Below are 25784 nucleotides of genomic sequence, written 5' to 3'. Positions count from 1 at the left end.
CCATGGACTGTAGCCTATCAGGCTCCTCCATCCAGGGGATTTTCCAGGCAAGAGTGCTGGAGTGGATTGCCATTTCCTTCTCCAGGGGATCTTCCCAACCCAAGAATCAAACTCGGGTTTCCCGCACTGCTGGCAGATAGATGCTTTACCGTCTGAGCTACCAGAACTTTTCTGTCATAGTGAAAGTTATTTGTCTCAGAGACTTGATGGCATAGACAGTAGAACTGGAAATTGTCCATATGGGGTAGAGACCAGGAGCAGAGTGGAGAGGCAAGGTTTGTTCTGCAGTCTTGGAGTGGCCATTGTGTGTCTTCCTGCCTCTCCCCAGCTGGCCCCTTGCATTCTGAACAAACAAGAGTGAGCGAGCTTGGGCCTGATACCTGCTTCCCCCTTCCCTCTCACAGGGCTGGTCACTAGGTCTTTGCCCAGCTGGCTAAGTCTCTGCGCAAAGCCTCCTGGCCTTGAACTGTCTTTGTGGCTTTTGTATAAGTGGCAATTCTCAGAATCTGGTGGAGAATCTGCTTTGTGAGATTAGAGTGTAGTGTGTGGGCAAGAGACAGGCGTAGTTATTCTTAACCTGCAGGAAGGGAGGGAAAGGCGGAGAGGGCTCTGCCCCTGACAGGTCTGTGACATGCTTGTTTATAGAAATAGCAAGCCCATAGTTTGGCTGGAATGACTTATAACTTAGGTATTTGTAACTTGTATTGAGTGGGATTGAGAAGTAGAGAAAGGGCGAAGGGGGAAGAAAGAAACTGATGGCAACAAAACATGGCAAGCAAAACAGCATCCTCTCAGTCGCGGGGGTTTCTTTATCATTCTGAGGTCAGCTGAGTCCTAGATGACCCTGGCCTTTTGTAGCTCTGGCCTCTTAGTTTTCTCTCGGGGGAGCAGCTGCTTTCTTCAGGGAGCACCACAGACTCCCTATCGTAGTCCCACACACCGAGAGCGCGAGGACGGATGAGAATCACATACACCGTGGGCTCCATAGAAGCCCTTCCCTAGCAGTGCCTCCACACACTGAATCTTTCATTGGCTGGTGCCTCTCTCTAGCATGTAGGCTGATTAGATCTAGGGACTAGAGAGAGAGACACCAGAAGAGTTTAGAAGGCCTTATGCAGAGTTCCTGAGATCAAGTGTTTGGGGCAGGGTGGGGGTGGTGGGACGGCTTGGGACCCTGTGCTGTGCCGCCAGTTTTGCAGATGGCTTTGGAGTCCATTTCTTGCTTCTTTCAATTCTTTTTAGCACTTATATTAACTATCCCTTCCTTCTGGTAACTCTCCCTTTCACTAGCTTCCTGGTTCTCTTTTTCTAACTGCCGGGATCTCATTGTTCCCATACTCTAAAAACAGCTACTCCCCACATTTCTGTCCACCAGCCTCACTCTCTCTCCCCTCTGTCTCCTCCCATCTCATTGCATTTCAGTGCTGGTTTTCACCTCCATGTGAATAATTTTCAGATAGCTGTTTCTAGTCCTCACCTCTCTCCCGAGCATCAATTCAATGTGTATGTTGCTAAGCTAAATTGAATGTTTTATAGTAGTGTAGTAGTGTTATTTGCTCAGTTGTGTCTGACTCTTTACAACTCCGTGAACTATATAGCCCACCAGGCTTCTCTATCTATTGCACTTCCCAGGCAAGAATACTGAAGTGGCTTGCCATTTCCTTCTCCAGGGTATCTTCTTGATCCAGGGATCGAACCTGGGTTTCCCACGTTGTGGGCAGATTCTTTACCATCTGAGCCACCAGGGAAACCCCAAGTGTTTTGTGGTTCCTGCTAAATATTCCTGAAGCGCCTAGATTCGCCACATCTACAACCGACACCAACAGTTCCCCTCCGCCCACTTCGTCCAGACCCCCTTTCTCTGATCATGGTACCATTTCTTTTCATAGCACCACCTTGTTCCCTGTCTCTGAAGTTCAAAATTTGAGTCTTTTGTCTTTTTTCTACAGAGTTGTACAGTGCCTTGTCTTGCCAGTTCTGTTTGCTTTGTCACTTTCTCCTTTGTCATTATTTCTTTCCTACTCTCACTGTCTCTATGCTGGTCTAGATCCTTACTACTCTTCACTCGAGCTATCGTAATAGTCTCCTATATGGGCTCCCCGCCTGAGCTGTGCTTTGGTAATGATGTATATAGCTTTGATCATGTCCCTGGTTCGTTTGAAACCCTCCTGGGGCTTCCCAGAGCCTCCAAAAAACCTGACTTAGTTTGGTAACCAGGGCCCTTCCTGATCTGGTTGCAGTCTACCTTTTCTGACCTAACTCTCCTACAGAAAGTCCTTGCTTTCACTGTTGCTGCTGTTTCCTTCTGCCAGACTCATTCATGCAGCTTCTTCTACTGAGAATTCCTTCTCTCTATATGTCCATCTGTCAAAATCCTATCCTCACTGCAAGGCCCAGGTCACATTCCATCTAATCTTCCGGGAAAGCTCATTGTTTCCCTTTCCTGATCCTGTTCAGAAACCACCCCTCTTCCTCCTCTTGGAGCACTTCATATCTTTCTTATGACCCTATCACATGCTGGATTGCTTTGTAGTATGTCATTGATCTTCCCTATTGGATTTTGAGGATAGAGGGTTGAGTCTGTACTCTGCATTTTAGGACTCTAACGGCATCCCAGTGACTTTCACGTTTTAAAGAACAACTCATATTAAGAAATGTGCTTTACATTGTGACCCAGTGCACACACACATACCCCTGAAATAAAGTTTCATGATCAGTACTTACCATTACTACATGCCATGAGGTCTGTTTTTTGTTCTAGCTATTCATTACCTATTAAATCAATTTCAGATCCCATTAATAGGCTGCAGTCTGCATTCTGGAAAATACTGTTCTATGGAGAATGAATGAGTAGTCCTGTCTATTGCCTCTGAGCCACCTGTTTTTTCCATCTACTCTAATGAGAGCCAGAAGAGCTCTTAAACAGTTGGCTTTAGTCTTTCCTTCTCTCTTGGGAATAAGCAATTATGAAGTTATCCCTTTATCTCATTACAGTGAGGAATGATTCTGCTTTCCTTCTTTCTCTTAGAAGGATGCAATACTGCCCTGCCTAGTGCACATTGGGAGGGGTGGGCATTCAAGCCTTGCTTTGCAGTGTGTCTGTAGTAATTCTGCCCTTCTGCAGCCTTGCTGCTGGGGAAAGATGACACCCTCTTTCTGGCTGGTGTAGGCTTTCCTCCATCTCAACACTCTCCACCTGCCCAAGGAGTGGCTGGGTCACAACTTAAGTATTCTCCCTGCTTCTAGGCTGTGTTTCAGATGTGGAGGAGAGCACTGCAGAGTCCAGAGGGAGTGCCCTCTTCTTAATTCTGAGTTTTCACTTGCCCTTGATGTTCCTAGAACTGTGTATGTATCAGGGTGCTAGCTGCATGGGCCAGAATCAATTACCTGGACTGGTGTATCTGTGGAGCTGTATTTCATTGACATTTGGGCCATGAGGATTTGGAGCTGAAGTTCCTGTCAGAAGTTGGGGCCCCATCCCTGACTTTGAGGACAGCTATTTTCTCACAGGGCCTGATCCCTGCCTCATTTTCCTCAAATGATGCTTGAGGCCAGAACTCTCATGCTGGTAGGCTTGCTTCCTTATGAAGAAATGCTATAGTATACAGGAGGGGCTGGTTATTGGTTCCCAAGGTGTGGTCAGAGAATCCCTGGGGTCCCCAAAACCCTTTAAGGGCATCTCTGTGGTCTCCTCCTTTCCAATTACATATACAAATAAGGCCAGATTTTCTTTATCTTCACCTAAAATAACATCATAGCAGATTGCATGCAGGTGCAGATATGAGAAAGTTGTTTTCTATTGAGCCAGACATTAGAGAGATCGGGAAAAATGTTAAACAGTGCCACTCTTCTCACTAAATGTTTTTGATTTTTTTTTTGGAAACTAGAGTTACTTTTAATAAAAGTGTTAACATGTAATGGGTTTTTTTTATTACTTTTGAACAAATTAAATAATTTCAGTATTTCCATTGTAATTTTTAATATAACCAGTATTGATATTTATAACTTATATAAACAAAAGCTCTTTGGCTCCTTGATAATTTCTAAGAGTGTAAGGAAACCAAAACACGTAAGAGACCAACCAAAACGTGTGAAAATTGCTGGGCTAGGTCATACCGTGGTAACAAATCTCCTCACCATCTGCCTGACTTAACAGATAGTTTCTTTCTTGTTCCTGCTTGTGTTCACTGTGGGTCAGCACGGGCACTCTGTTCATCAGTCACTCAGGGACCCAGGCTGAGGGGGCTGTCTCCTCACCTGCGGCCAGGCTTAGCAGTCAGGAGAAGGGATGTATGCAGTAGTCCTTGAAAACTCCCACCAGAAGAAAGCGGTGTGTCGGGAGCATTGCAAATACAACACAGCCTGACAAGCACTGAAGTGAGAAACCTAAATCCAGTAAAAACTGATTCTTCAGTTCTCTGTTGCCCTTCCCCTCACATTGCTGGGTCAGCGGGTGTCAACGAAGCGGCTTGAGGATAAGGAGAAGTCAGGGACGTAAACTATAGAAGGATGTTGCTCATAAGGTGCTGAGCCCCACACCACATCCTGGACCATATCTTTTCTGTCTTTTAAACTTCTCCTGTGCAGTCTCTAAGACATACACTGAATACACGTGGAATAATGAACAGTTGTGTGCCCACCATCAACTTAAGAAACAAAATGTTACCTGTACCATTAACCTCCCTTTGTACTCGTCCTCATCTAGACATGGTCTTCCTGTCACAGCTAGTTTTTCTTTACTATTATTTTTTAGCCATGTAGCTTGAGGGATCTTAGTTCTCCGACCAGGGATGGAACCTGTGCCATGGCAGGGAAAGCACCGACTCCTCACCGCTGGACAACCAGGGAACTCCTACACACCCAGTTTCAGATACTTTGTGGAGAGCAACTCTGCTGGCCTGAAAACCCCAGTTTTCTTGTGCTTCCTATCTCTGTTGTTTCACTGTTGCCAGAGCCTCTGCCATGCATTTACTTATTCATCAAATATTTATCAAGTGCCCATTTTGTGCCAGGCACTGTTCAAAGTGCTAGGGATGCATCAGTGAGGGGTAGCAACTTAGGCCATGCCCTTGAGGAGCCCCTATTATGGTAGAGGAGACAGACAGTAAGTAAGTGGACAAAGAACCCATGTCGGGTCACTGCCTGACTCTCAAGTACAATGAAGGAAAGTGAAGCAGGGTAGGTTGGGTATAGAGGAATAGCAGTAAAGCCAGTCTGGAAAGCCTTCTCTGAGGAGACCTTTGAGCAAAGACCTGAGTGAATTAGCTGAGTGAGTAGTTGAGGGAAGAGCATTTTAGTGGAAGAAATAAATAGCATACGCAGAGAACCGGAAGCTAGAATCTCCTTGCGGCGCTTAAGGCAGTCAGGATGGTTGGAGTGGAGTAAAGGAGGGGGAAGTGAAGGGAATGAGGCCAGAGAGGTAGCCAGGGGCCAGGTGACTCAGGATTCTGTAAACCAGGGTAAAGACATTGGATTTAAACTTAAGGATGGGGAACAGTTGGAGGCATTTGAGCAGCATAATGACACGAACTCCCGTCTTTCTTAAAAGAATCACTGTGGCCTGCCATGTTGAGAAAAAAACTGTAGGAAGCAAGGCCCGAAGCAGAAAGAACACATGGGAGTTACAGCCATAGTCCAGGGCAGAGAGGAAAGTTGCTTGAGCTTAGTGTTGTGTTGGTAAACATTTACACACTCTCTGAGGGGCAAAGGGGGCCCCAGCTTGTAGCGTTGTCTGATTTCATGGTGTCAGTGCCCCTGTCTTGGTGATTTCAGGCTTCCAGTGTGCTCTCACTGTGTATGGAGCTGGGGCAGAGGTTCACAGTCGCTCTCCTGAGCCAGTGCGAGCCACCGTAGCACCCTGCTGCTTGAACTTGGGCCTTCTCAGCCTGGGGTGTGTTTGCAAAGGGGTGTCCAGGCTTGTCTCCATTTCCAAGGGTAGATGGAAGCTGCCCTAGGAAGGGGTATGGAGAGGGTTATGAGAGGAGAGAGTCAGTTCCTGAGGTCCATTGCCCAGGAGCCTCGCAGGATAAGCCTAGACATTGGAGGCCCTGCAAGAGCTCTGGACTCTCAGATCCTTTGAAAGTGGAGCTCAACCCCAAACCTCCCTGCAAACAGGAAGCTGGTTTGAGTTAGAACATAAAATAAAAACCAGCTGATGCCCCTGAATGTTTTTCCCCTGCTCCTCCCCCTCCACAGAGCCAAAGGAAACTGCCTTTTTTTCCCCCCTGGATAGCTGCTCAGAAAGCCAGGAGAAGCCAAAACTCATAAATCCTTTGAAAATCGTCCAAGTTTTGAGCCTGGGTGAACTCCTGCCCGTGGGGTTTCCTAGCCCGGGTGTCTGCCCTCCTGCCGAGAGTCCTAGGAGGAAAGTGACAGAGGAGCACAGAGGTGGCAGGGGCCGCAGCTGAGCCCCAGGCCCAGTGGGGGAGATGGCCCTGAGCAGGGCCCCAGACTGCCACTTCAGCCCACTTATGGGCCACGGAGTCAGGTGAGTGGGCCAAGACCAGAATTACTTTTTAATGAAATGGAACGTAATACAAATTGGAGTACATCACATGCAACAAGAGTTAACTATTGTTCTGTGAAACTTTCAGTTTTATGAACAAGCTCACACATGCATGTATGTTTACCCTGGATCAAGCTGTAAACAGTCTCTTAACATGGGTTGTGGTCAAAATCATTTGATAAACACTGGTCTTTCAGGTCTGAGTAACACACATCTCCTTCTTGCTTTATATTGCTGCTGAAAACTCCAAGTAAGTTCCAGATAATTCTCTGTGGAACTGGATCATCTACCCACAAAACACCTACCCAAATTCCTGTCAGAGGGAAGGCAAGCTGAGAACCAACAGACTGGTCTAATTCTTTGGGACCAAAGCTGAAGCATAAGGGAGGGATTGATGCAAATATGAATCCAAAGGATTTGCCTGAAATCAGATTAGCCTGGAGAGAATAGGAGTTGAGCGGTGTTTTTAGCTCAGCCCTTGCTTCGGTGACCTTTCTCATCTATGTGGGTAATGCTGGCCTCAGGCTCCTCTTTCTCTGCAGTAGGCAGTTGGTGCAGCAGGAATGTTCCTGAGCACCCCTCCCTCAGGAAGAGCCAGAGGCGCAGTGCCAGGATGGGGGGGCGGTGCCATGAACTGAGCATCCCCCAGGCTTCCCCAGGGTTGGTTGGTGTTCTCTAGTCTGTGTGCAGTGCTCAGACCTTTCAGAAAGGTTGCCTGGGTGCCCAGGGGTGGGGGAGGATTGTTAAGCTGAGAAAAAGTGTGTAAAGAGGCTTGTTAGAGCAAAGTATCAAGAATGTCTAGAGCAAGCGAAAGTTAGTTTATCCCCCACTAGGTTTAGCGCCTCAGAAAGACCCAGGGTAGCTGGCGAGTTTGGCTCTTGCCAGGTTGCTGTGGGTAGCTTTAAGAAAGAGGAGAGATACTAAAGTGACTATGGGCTTTCCCTCTCTAGAAACTGACAGGGACTAGGAGCCCGTGACCCCTGCCTCGGATGTGAATACTTCTGAAGTGTTTCTGGTTCATGAGGCCCTATTAAGGCCCCAGAGACTCTTAACAGAATACACTCTAGCCTGTTTACATGGCCATTCTGCATTCTGAAGCCCTGCCATCTGAACCAACGAGGACAAGAGGGCCTCCCCGAGGAGGGCCAGTGCAGGGGGCCCAGGAAGTGCTGAGGAGACTGGCCCGGAGTGACAGGCGAGGCATTCCGTAGCAGGGGGTGAGGTGGAGTGATGAGTTACGTGGCAGCCTGAACCTTACATGGGCTCATCTAGGAGAAAGCTCAGTGAACTAATCTGAGGTTAGTCCAGTACGTGTCCCAGGGCCTGCAGACAGTGTGAGGTAGCAGCAGTGACTTTGAGAGTGATGGTGAGTGTCTCCTATGGCCGTGTTCTCTCAGAATCTCTTGAGTACTTTGCATATGTTTCCCTTTCATCTCTGTGAGAGTTGTGGCTTAATAATAATAATTAGAGTGCTCTGAGCATCTGTGCTTTGCAAAACATAGCATTAAACCATGTCTCTGCCTCCTGGGCTTATAGTCTGTATGAACTGGCTGCCATCTGATGGAGGGGAAGAGTGTGATGGAATGCATAGATCAGGGGTATTATGAGTCACCTAATTGATACCTAACATTCTCCCGGCTCTGGGAGATGAGAGTGGCCTTTCTTTCGTGCCTGCCAAGGCACGATCAGTGACATCCCCTGAGTCTCACAGACCCAAGAGGCCAGTCTGGGGACCCAGGGCTTTACCTTATAAATGGAGTTTTCCTGGATTGGGGGAGTACTTGTTCCTCTGTGGCCATGACCTGAGTTTTAACCACTTCATTTTCTTTTCTTTGGATCCAGCAGTTTGAGCACTGTTAAAAGCTGGTGATGTACCCTGGCCTTTTTTCGCGTGTGATCAGGGAGCCGATGCCAAATCAGAACCTGGACAAGCCCCATTCTCCAGAAGACAGGGTCACCAGGAAGGCAGTCAGCACGGGAGAACACCTCCTTCCCAACCCCCTCTGTCCATAACATAATACTTCTCTGTCTTGTTCTCACAGGTGACCTTGGAGAAGGTGCTTGGAATTACAGTGTCTGGAGGCAGAGGACTTGCCTGTGACCCCCGATCCGGTTTAGTTGCCTACCCAGCTGGGTGAGTGTCTTGGCAGTGATCTTACTGCATGGGAGCTTGTAGCTATGCTAAATCAGTCGGAGGAGGCAGGGTTTTCTGGTGCCTTCTGGGCAATACATCCAGATTAATGTTTTGGCCGTTTTTATAAATGAGATGCGGGGCCACATAAAGGCTCCGTGTTGATTGTTGTCTTTGTTGCCATCCTATCCTGCTCTTTGGCCACCTACACCCACCCACACATACAGATTTATACTTTGTATTACACACAGCTCCCAACTGTTTTCAGTGTCTTTAATATCTACCTTTTAGTCATTTTGTTTTATTATTTTTTAAATTTTTGTTTTATATTGGAATAGAGTTGATATATAATGTGTTAGTTTCAAGTGTACAGCAAAGTGATTTAGTTATACATATACACATATCCTTTTTTAGATCCTTTTCACATATAAGTTATTACATAGTACTGAGTTCCCTGTGCTCTACAGTATGATTATTTATTTTACATATAGTAGCATGTATATGTTTATCCCTCCCCAGCTCCCACCTTTCCCCTTTGGTAACTGTGAGTTTGCCTTTGAAGCCTGAGAGTCTCTTTCTCTTTTGCAAATAAGTTCGTTTGTGCCGTCTGTTTAGATCCCACATGTAGGTTCTATCATAGGATGTTTGTCATCCTCTGATTGACTTCACTTAGTATGAGAATAGGTCCATCTGTGTCGCTGCAAACATACATGGACTTCATGGATTTTATTCTTTTTCATGCCTGAGTAATATTCCAGTGTGTGCACATGTGCGTGCCTGTGTGCGTGCGTGCATGCGTGTGTGAGTGTATGCACGCACGCACAGGGTCCAAAGAGTCAGACATGACTGAAGTGACTTAGCACACACACACACACACACACACACACAGATAGATAGATATACCGCATTTTCTCCAGTAATCTGTTGATAAGCATTCAGGCTGTTTCCACTTTTTGGCTGTTATGGATAAAGCTTCTCTGATCACTTGGCACGTTGAGAGATGTCAGTGCCCTGGCAGAAAGGTGAGGTTCCAGGGCCGGTGTTCTTTTCTGTGCTGCCTCTTCACTCCTCTGCTCCTGTTCATGAGAAAACCCCAACCGTAGGTGCTTGCAGCTTCTGCAGAAGTGTTTCTTGTGGAGCCTCGGGGGCCCTCCTGCCGCTGGTTTACTCTGTCGCCCTCTGATCCTTGCTGCTGGAACATGAAAATAGGATGGCCTCTTCTCTCCTCCTTCCATCAACTTGGGAATGCCAGGATGCCCAGTATGACTTCCACAGCAACACCTGGAGTTTTTATATCAGCTATACGATTTCTTTCTCTTTTTTTTTTTTAAGTTTTATCATCCCTACCTTTATCAAGAACTTTTTCTGTGTCAGGAACTTTGTTAAGCACATCACAGGAATTATTTAATACTCTGAGCAACCCTGTGAGGTTGCAACTGTTTTCATCGCCTATTTTAGAGGAGGGAAGCTAAGATTCAAAGAGAGAAAGCGTTTTGCTCCAGGTCACACAGCTAGTATGTGTCTGTATTGGGATTCCAACCCAAGTCCTCTGACTGCAAAGCTCTTTTAAAACGGCTCTAGGCAGGGAGGGAGACCAGACTTGCCATTTATTTTTTAAAGCTGCCTTTCCCCTAAGCTGTTTACCCACTCTTTGAATGAGAAGAGCCCAATTTATGGGCAGCTCAGTGTATTCCAGGGAGCCTTCAGCCCCTGGGTTCTGGGGTCTGTCTCTTCTGCGTGGCCGTTTGGCATTTGACGTCTGTGCTGGGGGACTGGGAGCTGAGCTGACTTTACCCTTCAGGGGCTGAGCTTGCCTCCTCCCGTTTCCAGAAGCAAGGTGATGAATGATCTCTGTCGCTGGATACCCTGTGCAGTCTGCCTCTGGGGAATTCCACTCATGCCTGCCTCGGCCTGGGAAAGCCAGGTTCCTTCTTGTTGGAGGTGGTACGGGGGCTGGATGTGGGACAGACTGGGAAGGCTGGGGCGGCTGCACCAGCTGTGCTGAGCCCTGTGCCCCTGCCCTGGGGAGTGTGGAGCCCTGCTCCCGCTCTTGCGCACCTGCTGTGACCCCAGATGCCTTTAAGGGTGTGTGCTTCAGTTTACGGGCAGGCCCCAGCCTGGTGCGTGTGCCTGGGAGTCATCCCTCCAGGTGGTGTATGGAGTCTTCCTTGCTGTCACCTCCAGTGGGTTTCCTGCGTGTGTTTGGCTTGGGCCAGCCCTGGGCAGTGCCCTGATCCACTTCCTGACCATTTGACTTCCTAGAACTCTGAGTTCTCCCTTTGCAAATGGCTTTTTTCTGGGTGTTTGGTTTTGCTCTGTGCTAAAGCTCACCTTGTGCCTCAGTGGTATCTGGGGGGCCGCCAACGTCTGTGTGAGCCCTGGAAGAGCAGGCTCTTCCCCCCCACCTCCGTCTTCCTTCTCTTCTTCCCTGGTGATCCTCGCCCCGCCCCCATCCCCCACTCTCTAGTTCCTACTGCGCTTGTTGCTCTAGGAGCCGTTCAGGTATCCTAGAAACAAGAAGAGAAACAAAGCTCCAAAAATTCTCCCAGAGGCCTAGAGGCAAATATCAAACCAAAACAAAGTTTTTCTGAAAGGAAATGAAACAGCTCAGGGAGGGTGGGGTGGAGAGAGATGTGTGCGAGGCAGAGGTAGGCTGAAGTCTCTGGGGAGGGGCCCTTCAGCTTTGGTGGCTCTCGTGTCTCTTCTCCAGAGCCCTCCCTTAGCTGTTCTCCCCACAGGAAACCCATCCCCCACCTGTCACATTTTAAGCCCCTTGCTCCAGGAGGCTGAGCTGGTCCACGGATAGCTTTGAGGCCCTCAGTTTAGTTGAAAACCCATAACTGACTGGGACTCCTTTCCCAGCTGCCCTGGTAGAGGGTTTCAGGACCTTTAGAGCCCAGCACCAGCCCCTGTTGCTGCTGTGGAGTCAGTCAGTTGGGAGAATGGGTTTCTCTCGACCCCTGATGCCTGAGTGCAGAGCCTCTGCGCAGACCTGCTCCTGGGGTGGGAGGTGTCCTGGAACAGTGAGGGCCCTATCTGGCAGCCAGGAAAGGACCCCTTGGTGGTTTAAGTCGGGAGGAGGAGGGGAAAGCCTGCTCTCCTGGGGAGGCCCTCCATTTACTCAACGCCTGTTGGAGTCGACGCTGAGAGACCCAGCCCCCGGGCTTTGGACTGCATGTGAAGCCACAGAATCTCCTTCTGGCCCGCGTTCTAGGGGCAGCTGAGCTGAAGGAGCACGCTGCTACCTTCTTCCTCTCTGTGGTAAACACTGGGTACGCGGCGGTCGCCAGGGAGTGTGTGGCGTGGTGCACAGACTGGGTGGAGCTAAGGAAAGAGGACGCCTGGACTCGGTGCCCTGATGGCTGTGAGTCATGCGCGAGGCCACCCGTAGACACCCGTCCCCTCTGGCTTCCCAGCACATCTCACTCCAGAAACAGGGCCCTGTAGATCTTCCCAGAAGACCTTGTTCATCCATGCAGTCACTCGTGTGTGGCAGATACTTGGTGGAAACCTAATCTGTATACTCTTCAGCTGCAGGGTATACAGTGGTGATAAGAGGAACAGTGTCACCGCTTCTTCTGGGTTTAAAGTGGTGGGGGGAGGGGTGGTAAGCAGATAGTAAGCATGTAAACAAACAAATGAGCACGATAATATCAGAGAGTGGTCAGTGTTTTGAAGGAGTGACGGAAAGGAGAGTAAGTGAATACCCTGGAGTGGGGTGGGAGTAGGGCTGGTCAGGGCTCAGTGGGAGCTGGCCTTTGAGCTGTTGTCTGGGTGACAAAGAGGAATCCCTGTGTGAAGATCTGCGCTTTCAGGTGGAGACCTCAACTACAAAGGTCCCAAGAAAGCACGCATTGATTCATTTGTTTGAGTAGCTAAACAGCAGCCACGGTGGCTAGACCCTGGTGAGTGAGAGGAAGGGGCTCTGATCCTGCCTTTTGGACCTGACTCATGAGTCCTGTGAGATCCGCTTCCTGTCCTGGAAGGGAATATGTTCAGATTCTCCTGGGCAGAGAGACATGTACCATGTTATTTACTGGGTTATTATCGCCAGTTTTCTTTTCCCATTCGTTTCAGTGGATGGGTGGTGGGTCTCATAGAGCATCTCAGAAACAGAGGCCAGTGGGTCTCATGATCTGGCCTAGGAAGGCTACTTATTTGGAAGGATGCCAGGTATCTAAAGAGGACTACAATCAAGGATGCTCTAGGTAATGTCCTAGACTCATCATCTCTTAGAATAATTAAAGCCATAAGATTTCCCCTTTGGGAGTGAATCTGGAGGGACAGTTTGTAATTCCACACCTGGAGGAGGACCCTGATGAGGCACTAGTACTCTGGAGGCCCTGGATGGGAGACTGTAGTTGGAGTTCCTGTTGCCACTGCTGACCCCTGGATAGCCATTTCCTTGTTACTGGTGCCCCAGGGAACCTGTCAAGAAGATGGCTAGGAGCGCCCTGCTGGTTATTATGCATATTTTCTTCAGTTCTCACAACAATCCTGAGACATAGATATTATTATTCTTGTCTTATAGATGAGGAAACTGAGGTTCAGAGAAGTGAAGAACTTTGCCCAAGATCACACAGTATGTTAGCAGACAGGTCTGCCTGACCCCAGTTTTCCTATTCTTTCCATCATCACACTGCCTTCCAGCATCAGTGAGTCCTAGAAGCCTAAGGTTGGGGAGAACTGTGGACCTGCCCCGGGCGTCTGCTACTGAGGAGGTTCTTTGGGAGTTAGGGCTTTGAGATCTGGTAGCTAATGACTTAAAGATTTATTCACAAATATTTATGGAGTGTCAATTTTCTAGGCCTTTGGGATTTAACAGTAAACAAAGAAAACAGGTATTACTGTCAGCTGGCAGTCTAGTGATGAAGATAGATCCTATTGCCTCCCCAAAAGAAAACTATATGGAATATTACAAGCTAATGTGTGCTTTGGAAAAAGTATAAGCAATAGGCAGTGAGAGGGAATAGGGAATGTTGGGTTGTGGAGTTATAGTGTTCAAAAGGCACACAGGGTGATGTGTGAGCAACGCTTGAGGACCTTTGGTGTGCCTCTGTGAGTCACCTTCTGATTTTACTTGGTCTTAAAGAGGAAATTTTAGGTGCAGGGCCACAGCTCAGACCTTCTGTATTCTCCTTGCGTGTGCCTCTTCTGCATTCCTTGCTCATCCCAGGGTTCTGGAGGATGGAGAGTCGTAGGAGGCGGATCCTGTGGGAATGCTGGGCTCTTGGTGACGGCAGCAGGCCTGGACTTGTCTGGGGAGGGGGCCAGTCGAGGGCTTGACCCTTCCTGGTTCAGAGAAGTCCCTGGGCAGCAGGCCCAGCACCTGGTATGGGGTGCTCTACCACGTGACTCCTGGCCTGAGGCCCAGAGGGACTGAGGCCTCGCTGCCTCCCTGAGAGGGAGCAGTCTCCTTGCACCTGCACCCTGGGGTTCTGAACCACAGGACCCGGCCGGTTGGGCTAGCCCAGCCCTGTCAGATGGAGGACAGCAGCCAGCACTGCTGCTCGGGCACGTGCCGATGGCTGCCTGCTGTGCTGGCCAGGGTCAAGGGATGTGGAGGCCAAAGGCCAAAGGTTGGTGCAAATGGCACCCTGCCCACCTCAGTCCTAGCAGACTGGGAAACTTGTTCAAAGGTCAGAGAAGACTGAGGAGGCTCTCACAGCAGTGTTTTTGAGGTCTCTTCTGTTGGGAGGACCTCAGCAAGGTGGGCACAGGGAAACTTGGAGGTCTTTGCCAAGTCGTGCCTTCCCTCCACCATCTGCATTATCATCCTCACAAGTGGAGCTGTGGCTGTGGGCTGGTCTCTTTCCTGCTCTTTCTCTTTGTTGGAAGGTTCCCAAATTTGAATAATTAGAAGTAAAAATTTCAGCTTAAGGGCCAGTCTGTGTGTGTTTCCCTCCTTGGCTTAACTCTCCCATTCCACTCAGAGTTTTCCCGGCTATGCTGGGAGGCTGGGAGGTGTTAGAGAAGGGAAAGGTTGCCTCATAGCTTGTCATCCTCTGTCCACATTGTCTGTTTATGCACACACGCTGCTCTCCCACTTCCCACCACCGTGGAGTCAAACCTGGGGAAGAAGGAAACAAAAGACGCCACGGTCCAGCAGGGCTCAACGCTTACGTGCAGTGACTGGAGAGTGTGTTAAACCATCTAATGCACTGCCCTTGAAAGGTTACCATGCTGCTTTGGGTTTGAAGGTACCTGCATCACCTGCTTTTTCTGAATGTGGAATGTGTCAGAATCTGTATTGATCTAATTCCAGTCAGATCTGCTCTCGGCCGAAGCCCTCTGCCATGGTATATCTGGAGCTGATCTGAAAGCTAGGTAACCCAGAACCATTCAGACTAGAAGCCGTCACCAGAGAGGACAAGCCCGTGGAGCCCTCCTTAGCCTTAGAAAATGTCAGCTTTCCTGAAAACTTGCTGGGCTTTGCTGATGGTGTCAGGCCTGGGGTGGGGGGTGGGGGGTATACTTTTTCATACATTGAATAAAATATTTAAATCTAAATATTTAGACCTATCAACTTTGAACTATCGACTGCTCTAATTTTCTGTGCCCGTTATGATTTCCCAGAATTCTGTAGCCAGAATCCCTTTTCCCTCCAAGTGCCCCAGTCTCCTCTCCCTCTGCTCAGAAGCTTCTGCCCTGGCACCCTGTGCATTAGGTCGGTGTGCTTTCTGTGCTTGTCTCGCCTCTTCAATTGCAGTTTTCTCTTCTTTCTCTCACTTACTCCACTCTGCTTTCCTTAGAGCACAGCTCCTAAAATCCTGACTCTGTTTTGCTTTTGCTGAAATGCCTTGAAAAGGCCTCTGGACTCGTTTCTCCACCTTGAAGTGGGGATAATTGTACCAGCCACAAAACTTGTTGTGAGGATAGCTAAGCCCAGATCTCTCAGGTGCTTAGCAGAGTGCCTGCTACACAGAACCTGCTAGATGAATGGCAACTCTTATTATTGGGCCCACAGTGTGAAGAGCAGACCAGTTACTGAAGGAGGTGGAAAGCCATCGTGTTGAGAGTTCACTGCTGCCTTCGCATGGTGCTTGCTAACTTAGCCAGCTGGTTTCCCCTCCCTTCTCTTTCTGTGCTGCTGTCCTAGAGCCTGGGGAGAGTGTCTCCCTCAGCATCCCCCCCGGCCACGTCCCTTCCTTGCTACTTTCCAAGGTTATCGTCTCCTAAATGGATGAAGATGTAGATACTTTCTTTCCCCAAGCTTAACCCAGTTCTCTTCCCTTGGCTGTCTTCCCAGAAATAAATAAAGCTTCCTTTAAAGTTTTTACCATTACTCAGATCCTAACAGGACTCACCCCCGGTTTTCTGAGGGAGATACCTGACACACAGCCCCTGGGCACCTCATTCCCCACTGCCTGGAGTCTCTTTTGGCTTCTTGTCTGTGCCCCAGGAGGAGGAATAGTAAGATCTGCCATTTGTTTGGTCCCTCTTTGTGTCCAAAAAATTATTTGATCCTATACAGAAGTCCTGACAGCTTGATCTTAGAGGCTCCTTTTAAACAAATAATGAAGTAGTTTGTGACTTACCCAGGGGCACAAAGCTTTTCATAACAGAACAAGGACTCCAACCTTGGTGTCTGACTCCAGAGCCTATTCTGTCCGCACTGCCCCTCCCTGCTCCGAGGATCCAGAGATCTTCGGTGTCTCCTCCCATAGGAGACAGGTGGGCATGCTAGGGAGGAGAGTCTGGCCTACGGATACCCCAGTTGACCAAGCCAGGGGAGCATTCATCCATTCAGTAAATGGTTTTGAACAACTAAACCTAACAGACACAGGAGAGCAGCGAGCGAACCCAGGCACAGTTCCCACGCTCGTGAAAGACACAGGCTAGTGGTAGAGGAGTCTGTAATCAGTGCCCTACTGTACGCAGGCAGCTGGACTCGACATCCTGAGATAAACTGAAATGGGAGAGAATGTGAAGAAGAATGTGTATACATATATGAAACTGAATCACTGTGCTGTCCAGCAGAAATTAACACAACATTGTAAATCAACTGTACTTCAATAAAATACATTTTAAAATATAAAAAAAAATGTTAAATTGCAGTTGTGATAAACGTCACGAAAGACTAGTACAACTGTGTTGTGAGAGCATGTACTGAGGCCATCTTACCTGAGATGTGAAGGAGGTTAAGTGTTAACCAGTTGGGAAAAGGAGGGAGAATGCTCTAGACTAGGCAGGGGCTCTAGCAGAGGCCTGGAGTGGGAGGACCACAGCCAGCAAAAGGGCGAGGGGCAGGGGCCACACCACCCAGAGCCTTCACACAGCCCTTATTTAAGGGCTTGCGTCTTAGAAGCTCCCCAGGGATGCTCAGCAGGGCTGACACAGTCAGATCAAACAGACACCGTGTTTGATGTGGAGAGCACAGGACACTGCAAGACCTGCTCTCTGTCGGAGCCAAGTTCCCTCACTTCAAAACTTGGAGAGTTGGACCAGATGATCTTTAAAGATACCCAGCACAGTGCATTTAATTCCTTCCATCCTTCCTTCTGGCTCCAAGGTTCTATGAATCTTGCCTGTTTGGGAGGAATTAGACCCCCTGCATCCTGGATTGCCCCTAACAGAAGCATGTAACCATGATTTTGGTTAAATTTTAAAAAAACCCTCCTGACATGGTATTCTAGAAGGGAAGTGGAAGACTGAAAGTTGGCATAAAGAGAGGAGAAAGTAATGAGGAAAAAGAAGCAAAGATTAGGAGATGGAGGGAGAAGAAAGAGCATTGAGAAGGGATTTGGGGACAGGAGTTAGAGGAAAAGATGTTGTGACTCAGGAATTCCAAGGCTGTCAGTCAGCCTGGCAGTTCTGGGCATAGCAGGTGTCCTTCAGAGATCCCAGTGTCCCCAGAAATTACCTGTGGAATTTGTATATTAAAGTCGTTTATTGACCTTGAGATGCTGAGCCGTCACTAGCAACTTGTACTCACTTTGGTTTCGAGTTCCTAGCGAGTGGTGGGTTTTAGGTATGGGGGCTGCAGTGCTCTCCCACTAATCAAGGCTGTGTCTGAACCTTCTCTCCCCTTCCCTCACCTGGGGCAGCAGGCTCCACACCTGCTCCGGCAGCTAGTCACAGTTCTGATGCAGCCATGAGCAGAAGGGCAGTGAGGCCCAGCCTGCCGACAGCCGAGAGCCTAAGGGAGTACATTGCTGGCTATGGCTTTCTGCTTCTTGCTCCCAACTCCTGCTACCTGGAAAGTCAGTCAGAGCCCAGTCCCATCCAGCCTTGCCCTCTGGCTGGAGAGGGTGCTCCCAGCCTTCTTCCATTGTCTTCCGGCAGTCTGGAGGGTCCTTCTCAGGCTCCTTGGGGCCAGGCATCCTCAGGGGTGGGCTTCCCAGGCCCTCCCAGGCTGTCTCTGCCCCTCCCTCTAGTCTTATCGACCTTCCTGGCAGTTCTGGTCCCTGCCTCCCACCCGCTGCATCACCTGATGCATAGCGGGGGGGGGGGGTGTGCCGGGGCAGGGGTGGGGTTGGCTCTTGCCAAGTATACACGTGGACACACATGTGAGAGGCCTCACTCCTTGGAGCACAAATACTTGACACACATGTGACTCCAAGCCACACTGGCTCTGTGTGCATCTGCAGCCTGCTTTGCCCAAATCGCATGAGTTCTCTCCTTCCGCCCCCCTTCCTAGGCTGGCGAGGCTCTGGGAGGGCCTGGGTCCCTGCTGCCCTGTGGCAAAGATGGCGCTGGTGCTGGGGCACGTGGTGAGCCATCTTGCAGGGAGCCCTTCCACCTCATGAGGCTGGGAAGTGGGTCCTTGTGGGTGGGAAAGGAAGCAGGAAGAACAAGTTTCCAGGAGAAAGCAGTCAGTTGCCCTCTGTGGCTAGTGATGCCCCTCTGAGCCAGTCGCCCCAGCTCCCTGGCCTGGGGGACTGGAGCTCCTGGGGGCGCCGTGGTTTGGTGCTGAAGTTGGGTTGCCTTCCTCATCTTCCCAGGTGTGTGGTCGTGCTGTTCAATCCCCGGAAACACAAACAGCACCACATCCTCAACAGCTCCAGGTAAATGGGTCTGGGCCCTCGGGGAGCATCTCCTGGGAGCTGTGAGAAGGCGCAGTCTGGGGTCTCTGTGGCGCTGGGGATGCCCAGCCAGGGAAGTGCCACCTGTACCGCTGGTCGTCTGCTGGTCTTGGCTCTCGAGGGGACTGTGCAGGAGCCAGGCTTAGACCGGGCTGCCAGTGCTCCTTTGAGCCCACCTCATTTCTTGCAGGAAAACCATCACTGCCCTTGCCTTCTCTCCTGATGGCAAGTACTTGGTCACTGGAGAGGTGAGTGAGGAAGGGGGCTGCAGAGCTCTGAAGAGGGCAGGTGGCCTGGCCGCAGCAGAGAACTTCAGTCCTGGGCATGGTTAGGGCTGCTGCCACTCTGGCTTCCTGAACCGGTGTCAAATCCCAGTTTTGGTTGTACCTTAAAACAGTGGTTTTTGAAGCCTTAGTGGGCATCACAGTCAACTGAGTGCTTGTTAAAGCGCACATTGCTGGATCTGCTCCTGGAGTTTCTGGTTCTGTGGGCCTGGGAAGGGACCCCAGATTTTGCATTTCTAACAAGTTCTCAGATCTCACTGATTCTGCTGGGTTAGGAAGCACACTGTGAAAACCTCTGCCTTAAGATATTCCTTATGCCACGGGGCCCCCTGCTGGGCACATGCGGGACACCTGTCCCTCTCAGTCTCTTACAGGGAGGCAGTAGGGGCAGAAATAGGCGTGGGTGGTAGTGGTCCTCAACCCTGACTGCCTATCAGAATCACTCTAGGAACTTTGAACAAATACAGAGGTGCAGACCCTTACCCGGAGATACTGAACTGAGTCTGGGAGCATTTTCTGATAATGGTTGTAATCCTGAGATATTTATCATGTTTCCTCTATACCTTCGCCTGTGTAGCACTCTGCCCTTGGCCAGGGGATCCTTAGAGAGACTGTGCCCAGTCACTGGAGAGGTAGGGCCCCAACCCTGAAAGGCTAGGGAGGCTGTGCCTCTGGCCCTCACTGCCTGTTCCTGCCTCCCTGCAGAGTGGGCACATGCCTGCCGTGCGCGTTTGGGATGTGGCAGAGCACAGCCAGGTGGCTGAGCTGCAGGAGCACAAGTATGGTGTGGCTTGTGTGGCCTTCTCCCCGAGCGCCAAGTACATCGTCTCTGTGGGCTACCAGCATGACATGATCGTCAATGTCTGGGCTTGGAAGGTGAGTGGCCCCGGCTGGGCTGGCCTGGCACCCTCAGGGGGGTCCAAGGGCCAGTTGAGGAGTCAGGAAGCTATTGACCTGAGTCCCTTCATTCCACTCTGCTGCTCAGTTACATTCTAGAAAATGACCTGAAGCAGAAAAGAGGAACTGTATAGCCAAGTGTGTTGGTAGAAAGAGGCTAGCTTTGTGCCTCCGAGGACCTCCGGAGGAAATGAATGTCTTCAGCTCCTCTGGAAAAGGATTCTCCTTCCTCCCCTCTTTTTCTGACCAGTAAATCCTGGAAAGTGAAAGAAAGTGTTAGTTGCTCAGTCGTGTCCGACTTTTTGCGACCCTATGGACTGTAGCCTGCCAGGCTCCTCTGTCCATGGAATTCTCCAGGCAAGAATGCTGGAGTGGGTTGCCATTCCATTCTCCAGGGAAACTTCCTGACTCAGGGATTGAATCTGGGTCTTCTGCATGGCAGGCAGATTCTTAACCACGTGAGCCACCAAGGAAGTCCAAATCCTGGAGAGAAACATTTTAAAGTGCAAATCCTATCTTATCCTCCTCCATCTTCTGAGCCTCTTTATTCTTCACTCCAAGAGGCAGAACTTTGATTCTTCCATTGACTTTCTCTCCAGAAAAACATCGTGGTGGCCTCTAATAAGGTGTCCAGTCGGGTCACCGCGGTGTCCTTCTCTGAAGATTGCAGCTACTTTGTCACTGCCGGTAACCGGCATATCAAATTCTGGTACCTTGATGACAGCAAGACCTCAAAGGTGAGGTGCTGAGGCTGGAAATAGCCTCCAGGGCCAGGGTCTGCTCACCCACCCCAGGAGACACTGCTCCCTTGGGCCCCCTCTCTGCTCGCTCACCAGCCACCCAGAAGTTCTGGATGAATCAGGTGCTGCCTGCGCCTAGGGATAGTCTCAAAGGGCAGGGGTGGGGGGGCTTGCTGTGTCTCTTGGCTCCCTCTCCCCAGGCCGAGTCTCTGGGGCGGCTGAAGGGCGGATGGGTGGGCAGCAGCAGTGTGTCTCCACAGGTTAATGCCACTGTGCCCCTGCTGGGCCGCTCGGGGCTGCTTGGCGAGTTGCGGAACAACCTGTTCACTGACGTGGCCTGTGGCAGAGGGAAGAAGGCAGACAGCACCTTCTGCATCACGTCCTCAGGGCTGCTGTGCGAGTTCAGTGACCGGAGGCTTCTGGACAAGTGGGTGGAGCTGAGAGTAAGTACCTTATCCAGCTGGCTGGGGGCTGCCCGGTCTCCGCCCAGGGCAGAGCTGGTGCCCATGGCTCCGCCCCAGGGGCGGGGTCTGCAGGCGGGAGGGTCCCCCAGGAGGAGGAAGCTTGAAGCCCGTGCTTGGCCGGGTTCTAGCCCACGCAGATGAGTGTAACTGCCTCCTCTCTGCTCTCTCTTCCTGTCTTTCTTTCCCCTGCTTTCCTCTTCTCAGAACACAGACAGCTTCACAGTAAGTGGTGCTAGACTCTTCCCCTCTTTCTCATGCTGTTCCTTTCTCTTTGCTGGGCTTTTCCTGTTTTGTCCTCTTGGCCAAAACCTCTGGTGCCTTCCAAGGCTCCTGGGCTCCCATCCCTGGTCGGCACATGGCTGTGGGCCCTCTGGCCACCTGCTGCTGGAGGGTGGGTGTCTCTAGGTAACAGCTGAGGGGCTCAGGCCTGTGCAGCTGGGCTGCTTTCCCCTCGCTCCTGCCTTGGTGGGTGTCTCCTCTAGGCAGGTGACTGTTGAGGAGGGGTTGAGGGGGTGGCCCATGCTGAGCCAAGCCCCTCTGCCTGCAGACCACCGTGGCCCACTGCATCTCCGTGAGCCAGGACTACATCTTCTGTGGCTGCGCTGATGGCACCGTGCGCCTCTTCAACCCCTCCAACCTGCACTTCCTCAGCACCCTTCCCCGGCCCCACGCCCTGGGGACAGACATCGCCAGTGTCACGGAGGCCAGGTGAGCTGTGCGGGACCCCTGCCTCCATTTCAGAGCTTGACTCCGCACCCAGCCTTCCTTGCCTCTGCTTCAAGGTGAAGGTATCAGCACCCCAAAGATTACATGAACGTCTCTGCAGAAACACAGATTTGGCTTTAAGGGTACATGGAACACTGTGGGGGACCATGGAGTATCTCTGTGTGCAGGCGTTAGGGGTCGCTTAGTGTCAGATTCGGAGAAGGCAATGGCGACCCACTCCAGTACTCTTGCCTGGAAAATCCCAGGGATGGGGGAGCCTGGCAGGCTGCAGTCCATGGGGTTGCTAAGAGTCGGACACAACTGAGCGACTTCACTTTCACTTTTCACTTTCATGCATTGGAGAAGGAAATGGCAACCCACTCCAGTGTTCTTGCCTGGAGAATCCCAGGGACAGGGGAGCCTGGTGGGCTGCCGTCTCTGGGGTTGCACAGAGTCGGACAGGACTGAGCGACTTAGCAGCAGCAGCAGCAGTGTCAGATTTGGGTTTGCATTCAGTGATTTTAGGACTGGTTCCAGGGACTGAAGTTTTGCTTTGGTTGGATGCTGTGAGGAAGTGGGGGGCAATTCCACTATTGGACATTTAATAACTTTTATCTGAAAGGTAGTAGGAAAGGTGTGGAGCTAAAGCTGTAATTGATAGGTAAAGGAATAGCAGTCAGTCCTGAAAGATGGGAAAGGGTGATGATCGGTCTTCTCTGTGGCTGGGACAGTGATCTTGTTTTTATCTGTCTCGGAACCACTGCAGAGGGGCTTGTTTTTGTTTCACTCCATCGTGGCCACAGTCACCTCGTCTGCCGTTGGTGTTCTGAGCCCTGGTCCGTGCTTGTCAGGAGAGCACACTGGTCCGGCGGCTGGGGCGGCTCCCAGCTGAGAGCCGTCAGAGCAGCGCTTTCCTCTCAAGCAGCTGCTTCCAAACCTGTGGGTCTGAAGAGGGCTCCCGTGCTCTGCTCCTTCCTCTGTGGCTTGGCTTCTGTTTTCATTCCCTCATTTCCATAGCTCCTCACTCACCGCTTTGCACTGTCTTCTTCCCCACAGTCGCCTCTTCTCTGGAGCGGCCAATGCCAGATATCCAGACACCATCGCCTTGACCTTCGATCCTACTAATCAGTGGCTGTCTTGTGTGTACAACGACCACAGCATTTATGTTTGGGATGTGAGGGACCCCAAGAAAGTGGGCAAGGTGTATTCGGCTCTGTATCATTCCTCCTGCGTCTGGAGTGTGGAGGTAGGTGGCCTGGCTCGGACACATTGTGGGGATGGAGAGTGAGGATCCCCAAATAGAACACTGTGTTCCTGCTCCCTCCTCCTTTCTTCAGCAGCAGCCCTGTGTATCCACGTACCCCCAGATGGGTCCTGGGGACCGATCCTGAATTTTAGTACTTAAACGTCTCAGGCTTCTTCCAATGGGCCCCTGTCCATCCTTAGCTCTGCCTTGTCCTGGGCTGGATGATCTTGAACAAGTTACTGAGTTTTGTTTTCTCAGTGGTAAAATGATGTACCTAATTCATCTAATTGTTTTAAGAATTAAGTGAAAAACTGTGAGTGGAGTATTTCATAGTAAGCATAGCAGAGTACCTTGTCTTTGGTGAATGTGCTTTCCCTCAGCGATCTGAAGAATATCTAATAGTTGCAGTTTGCTTACCACGTGACAGACTCTGGGCTAAGCCTTGGCCAACAACAGCTCCTTAGTCTCGTTCCCTTCTGTCTCCGTGGGCTGGCAGGCAACTGCTGCCTACCTGGAGCTCCGACTTTGTACCCTCTGCCCCTTCAGGTCTACCCCGAAGTGAAGGACAGTAACCAGGCCTGCCTACCCCCCAGTTCCTTTATCACCTGTTCCTCCGACAACACTATCCGCCTGTGGAACACAGAGAGCTCCGGGGTGCATGGCTCCACGCTGCACCGGAACATCCTCAGCAATGTGAGCGCCTGTGTTCCCTTGCCTTCTCAGGAACTGGGTCCCCAGACTTGATCTCCGAGTTCTTATGTGGCCTTCCCCTGCAAGTCAGGGCTTTGTCTTGTCCAGCATTCCTCTCCTCTCCCCTGTACTGATTAGACCTGTCTTACCCACTTCTCCTGACCTGCTCCTCCAGGACCTCATTAAGATCATCTATGTGGATGGGAACACTCAGGCCCTGCTGGACACTGAGCTGCCCGGGGGAGACAAAGCTGATGGGTCCCTGATGGATCCCCGCGTGGGCATTCGTTCTGTGTGTATCAGCCCCAATGGACAGCATCTCGCTTCAGGGGACCGTGTGGGCACACTCAGGTAAAGCCAGCTCTGGCATGGGTACCACCTGCCTCTGGTGGTGTGGGTTGGGGGGAGTTAGGTCCCCAAGGACAGAGCTTTTGAAAATCTTGGCTCAAAAAGTTTGGGAAAAAGATATTCATATACAAGGGAAAGATAATTATAGTCAAGAAACCCAGCAGAAACCGTTCTAATCAAGTAATCAGGCTTACATTCTCATATCAACATCATAAACCCCATAATACAATGCTCTGCAGAAGGACATAGCAGTTTTTCTGTGGTATTCTTGCCAAAATTGCAGAAACTCAGTCCCATCATGAGAAAACATCAGACTAACTCAAATTGAGGTACATGTGACCGAGCACCTGCACTAATCAGTACTCTTCCCAAGTGTCAGGATTACGAAAGGGAAGCAAAGACTGAAGAACTGTTACAGACAGGACACGCAGGAGAAATAACTCAGTACAGTTGGACTCTGGATAGGATCCTAGATCCAGAAAGAGGACATTGTCGGAAAACTGGTGGAATTCAAGTAGAGCCTTTAGGTCCTGGTATTGTACTGATGTAAGCTTCCTTGTTCTGGTAAGTGGACTGTTGTTACGTAAGACGATCACATTAGGGAAAGCTGAGTAAGGGGAATATGGAAGCTCTCTGTACTTATTTCAACTTTTCTCTAACCTGAAAGTTCAAAAATAAATTTTAAAAAAGGTCAGGAGAGAGGATGTAACAGAGAAAGCAGAGTGAGTCTGTCTTCCTGCAGCCCGGCAGTGACCTCCTCCCGCCTCTCCTTATCTCTGCAGGGTGCACGAACTGCAGTCCCTGAATGAGATGCTGAAGGTGGAGGCCCATGACTCGGAAATCCTGTGCCTGGAGTACTCTAAGCCGGACACAGGTGAAGAGGATGTCTGGTACCCATGCCAGAGGCTTAGGGCTCCTCTAGTCCCGCTAGTGCTGCTTACATCAATCCCGGCTGTTGGATGTGGGACTGAAAATCCTTTGAATCATTTGGTGTCTTTGCAAATTTAGAGGAGGGCAGCTCTGCCTCTTCTCCATGGTTGCCTTGGCTTAGGAATATGGGGCTCAGTTCTTGTTAGCTGGGCCCAGATAGGGGCCTGCTCTAGGCACACATGGGCTGATGAAGTTCTTCCAACCCACAGGTCTGAAGCTCCTAGCGTCAGCGAGCCGGGACCGGCTGATCCACGTGTTGGATGCTGGACGGGAGTACAGCCTACAGCAGACACTGGACGAGCATTCATCCTCCATCACTGCTGTGAAGTTTGCAGGTAGTGGCAGGGCAATTGGGGTACATTCTGCCACCTACCACTGACACCCGCTGCCCCCTGCGTTCTGCCTCCATGAGAAGGGTGTGCCAGTCGCAGGGAGTGTAGGACTCCCCGCCAGCTGGCTGGCTTGGGGCTAGATGGGAAAACAGATGAAATATAGACTCTTAGTATGGGGGATACTTATCAACCAGGCTTGATGAGGATGGGTAGAAAGGAGGGCCTGGGTTTGAAGAGAAGCATCCTGATTTAGATCTTCTCTGGGACTCAAACGGTAAAGAATCTGCTTGCAATGCAGGGACCCAGGTTTCATCCCTGGGTCAGAAAGATCCCCTGGAGAAGGGAATGGCAACCTACTCCAGTATTCTTGCCTAAAGAATCCTATGGACAGAGGCGCCTGGTGGGCTGCAGTCCACGGAGTCACAAAGAGTAGACAGGACTGAAGGAATAACACTTTCACTTTTCACTTCATCCTGATTTAGTGGGT

The 25784-nt window shown here is 50.4% G+C and overlaps 1 protein-coding gene across 3 annotated transcripts in view; it reads left to right on the top strand.

The window, feature by feature from the left end:
- The window catches only part of MAPKBP1 (mitogen-activated protein kinase binding protein 1), a 51408-nt gene that overhangs the window by 15698 nt on the left and 9926 nt on the right, over positions 1-25784 (top strand). For 2 of the 3 annotated variants that reach the window (XM_018054417.1, XM_018054419.1), the window contains exons 2-14: positions 8548-8639; positions 18581-18643; positions 18852-18909; positions 19651-19821; positions 20442-20579; positions 20843-21025; positions 21251-21268; positions 21594-21754; positions 22808-22997; positions 23544-23690; positions 23863-24038; positions 24818-24909; positions 25175-25300. In XM_018054417.1, the coding sequence (XP_017909906.1) occupies positions 8548-8639; positions 18581-18643; positions 18852-18909; positions 19651-19821; positions 20442-20579; positions 20843-21025; positions 21251-21268; positions 21594-21754; positions 22808-22997; positions 23544-23690; positions 23863-24038; positions 24818-24909; positions 25175-25300 (1615 nt within the window). The remainder of the gene's footprint in view (positions 1-8547; positions 8640-18580; positions 18644-18851; positions 18910-19650; positions 19822-20441; positions 20580-20842; positions 21026-21250; positions 21269-21593; positions 21755-22807; positions 22998-23543; positions 23691-23862; positions 24039-24817; positions 24910-25174; positions 25301-25784) is intronic. The other variant, XM_018054418.1, reaches the window with a different exon arrangement.

This window comes from Capra hircus, chromosome 10 (assembly GCF_001704415.2).
Source record: "Capra hircus breed San Clemente chromosome 10, ASM170441v1, whole genome shotgun sequence".
NCBI classification, from domain to species: Eukaryota; Metazoa; Chordata; class Mammalia; order Artiodactyla; family Bovidae; genus Capra; species Capra hircus.
Note: the sequence above shows the minus strand (reverse complement) of the source record. Positions and strands in the feature narration are given on the sequence as shown.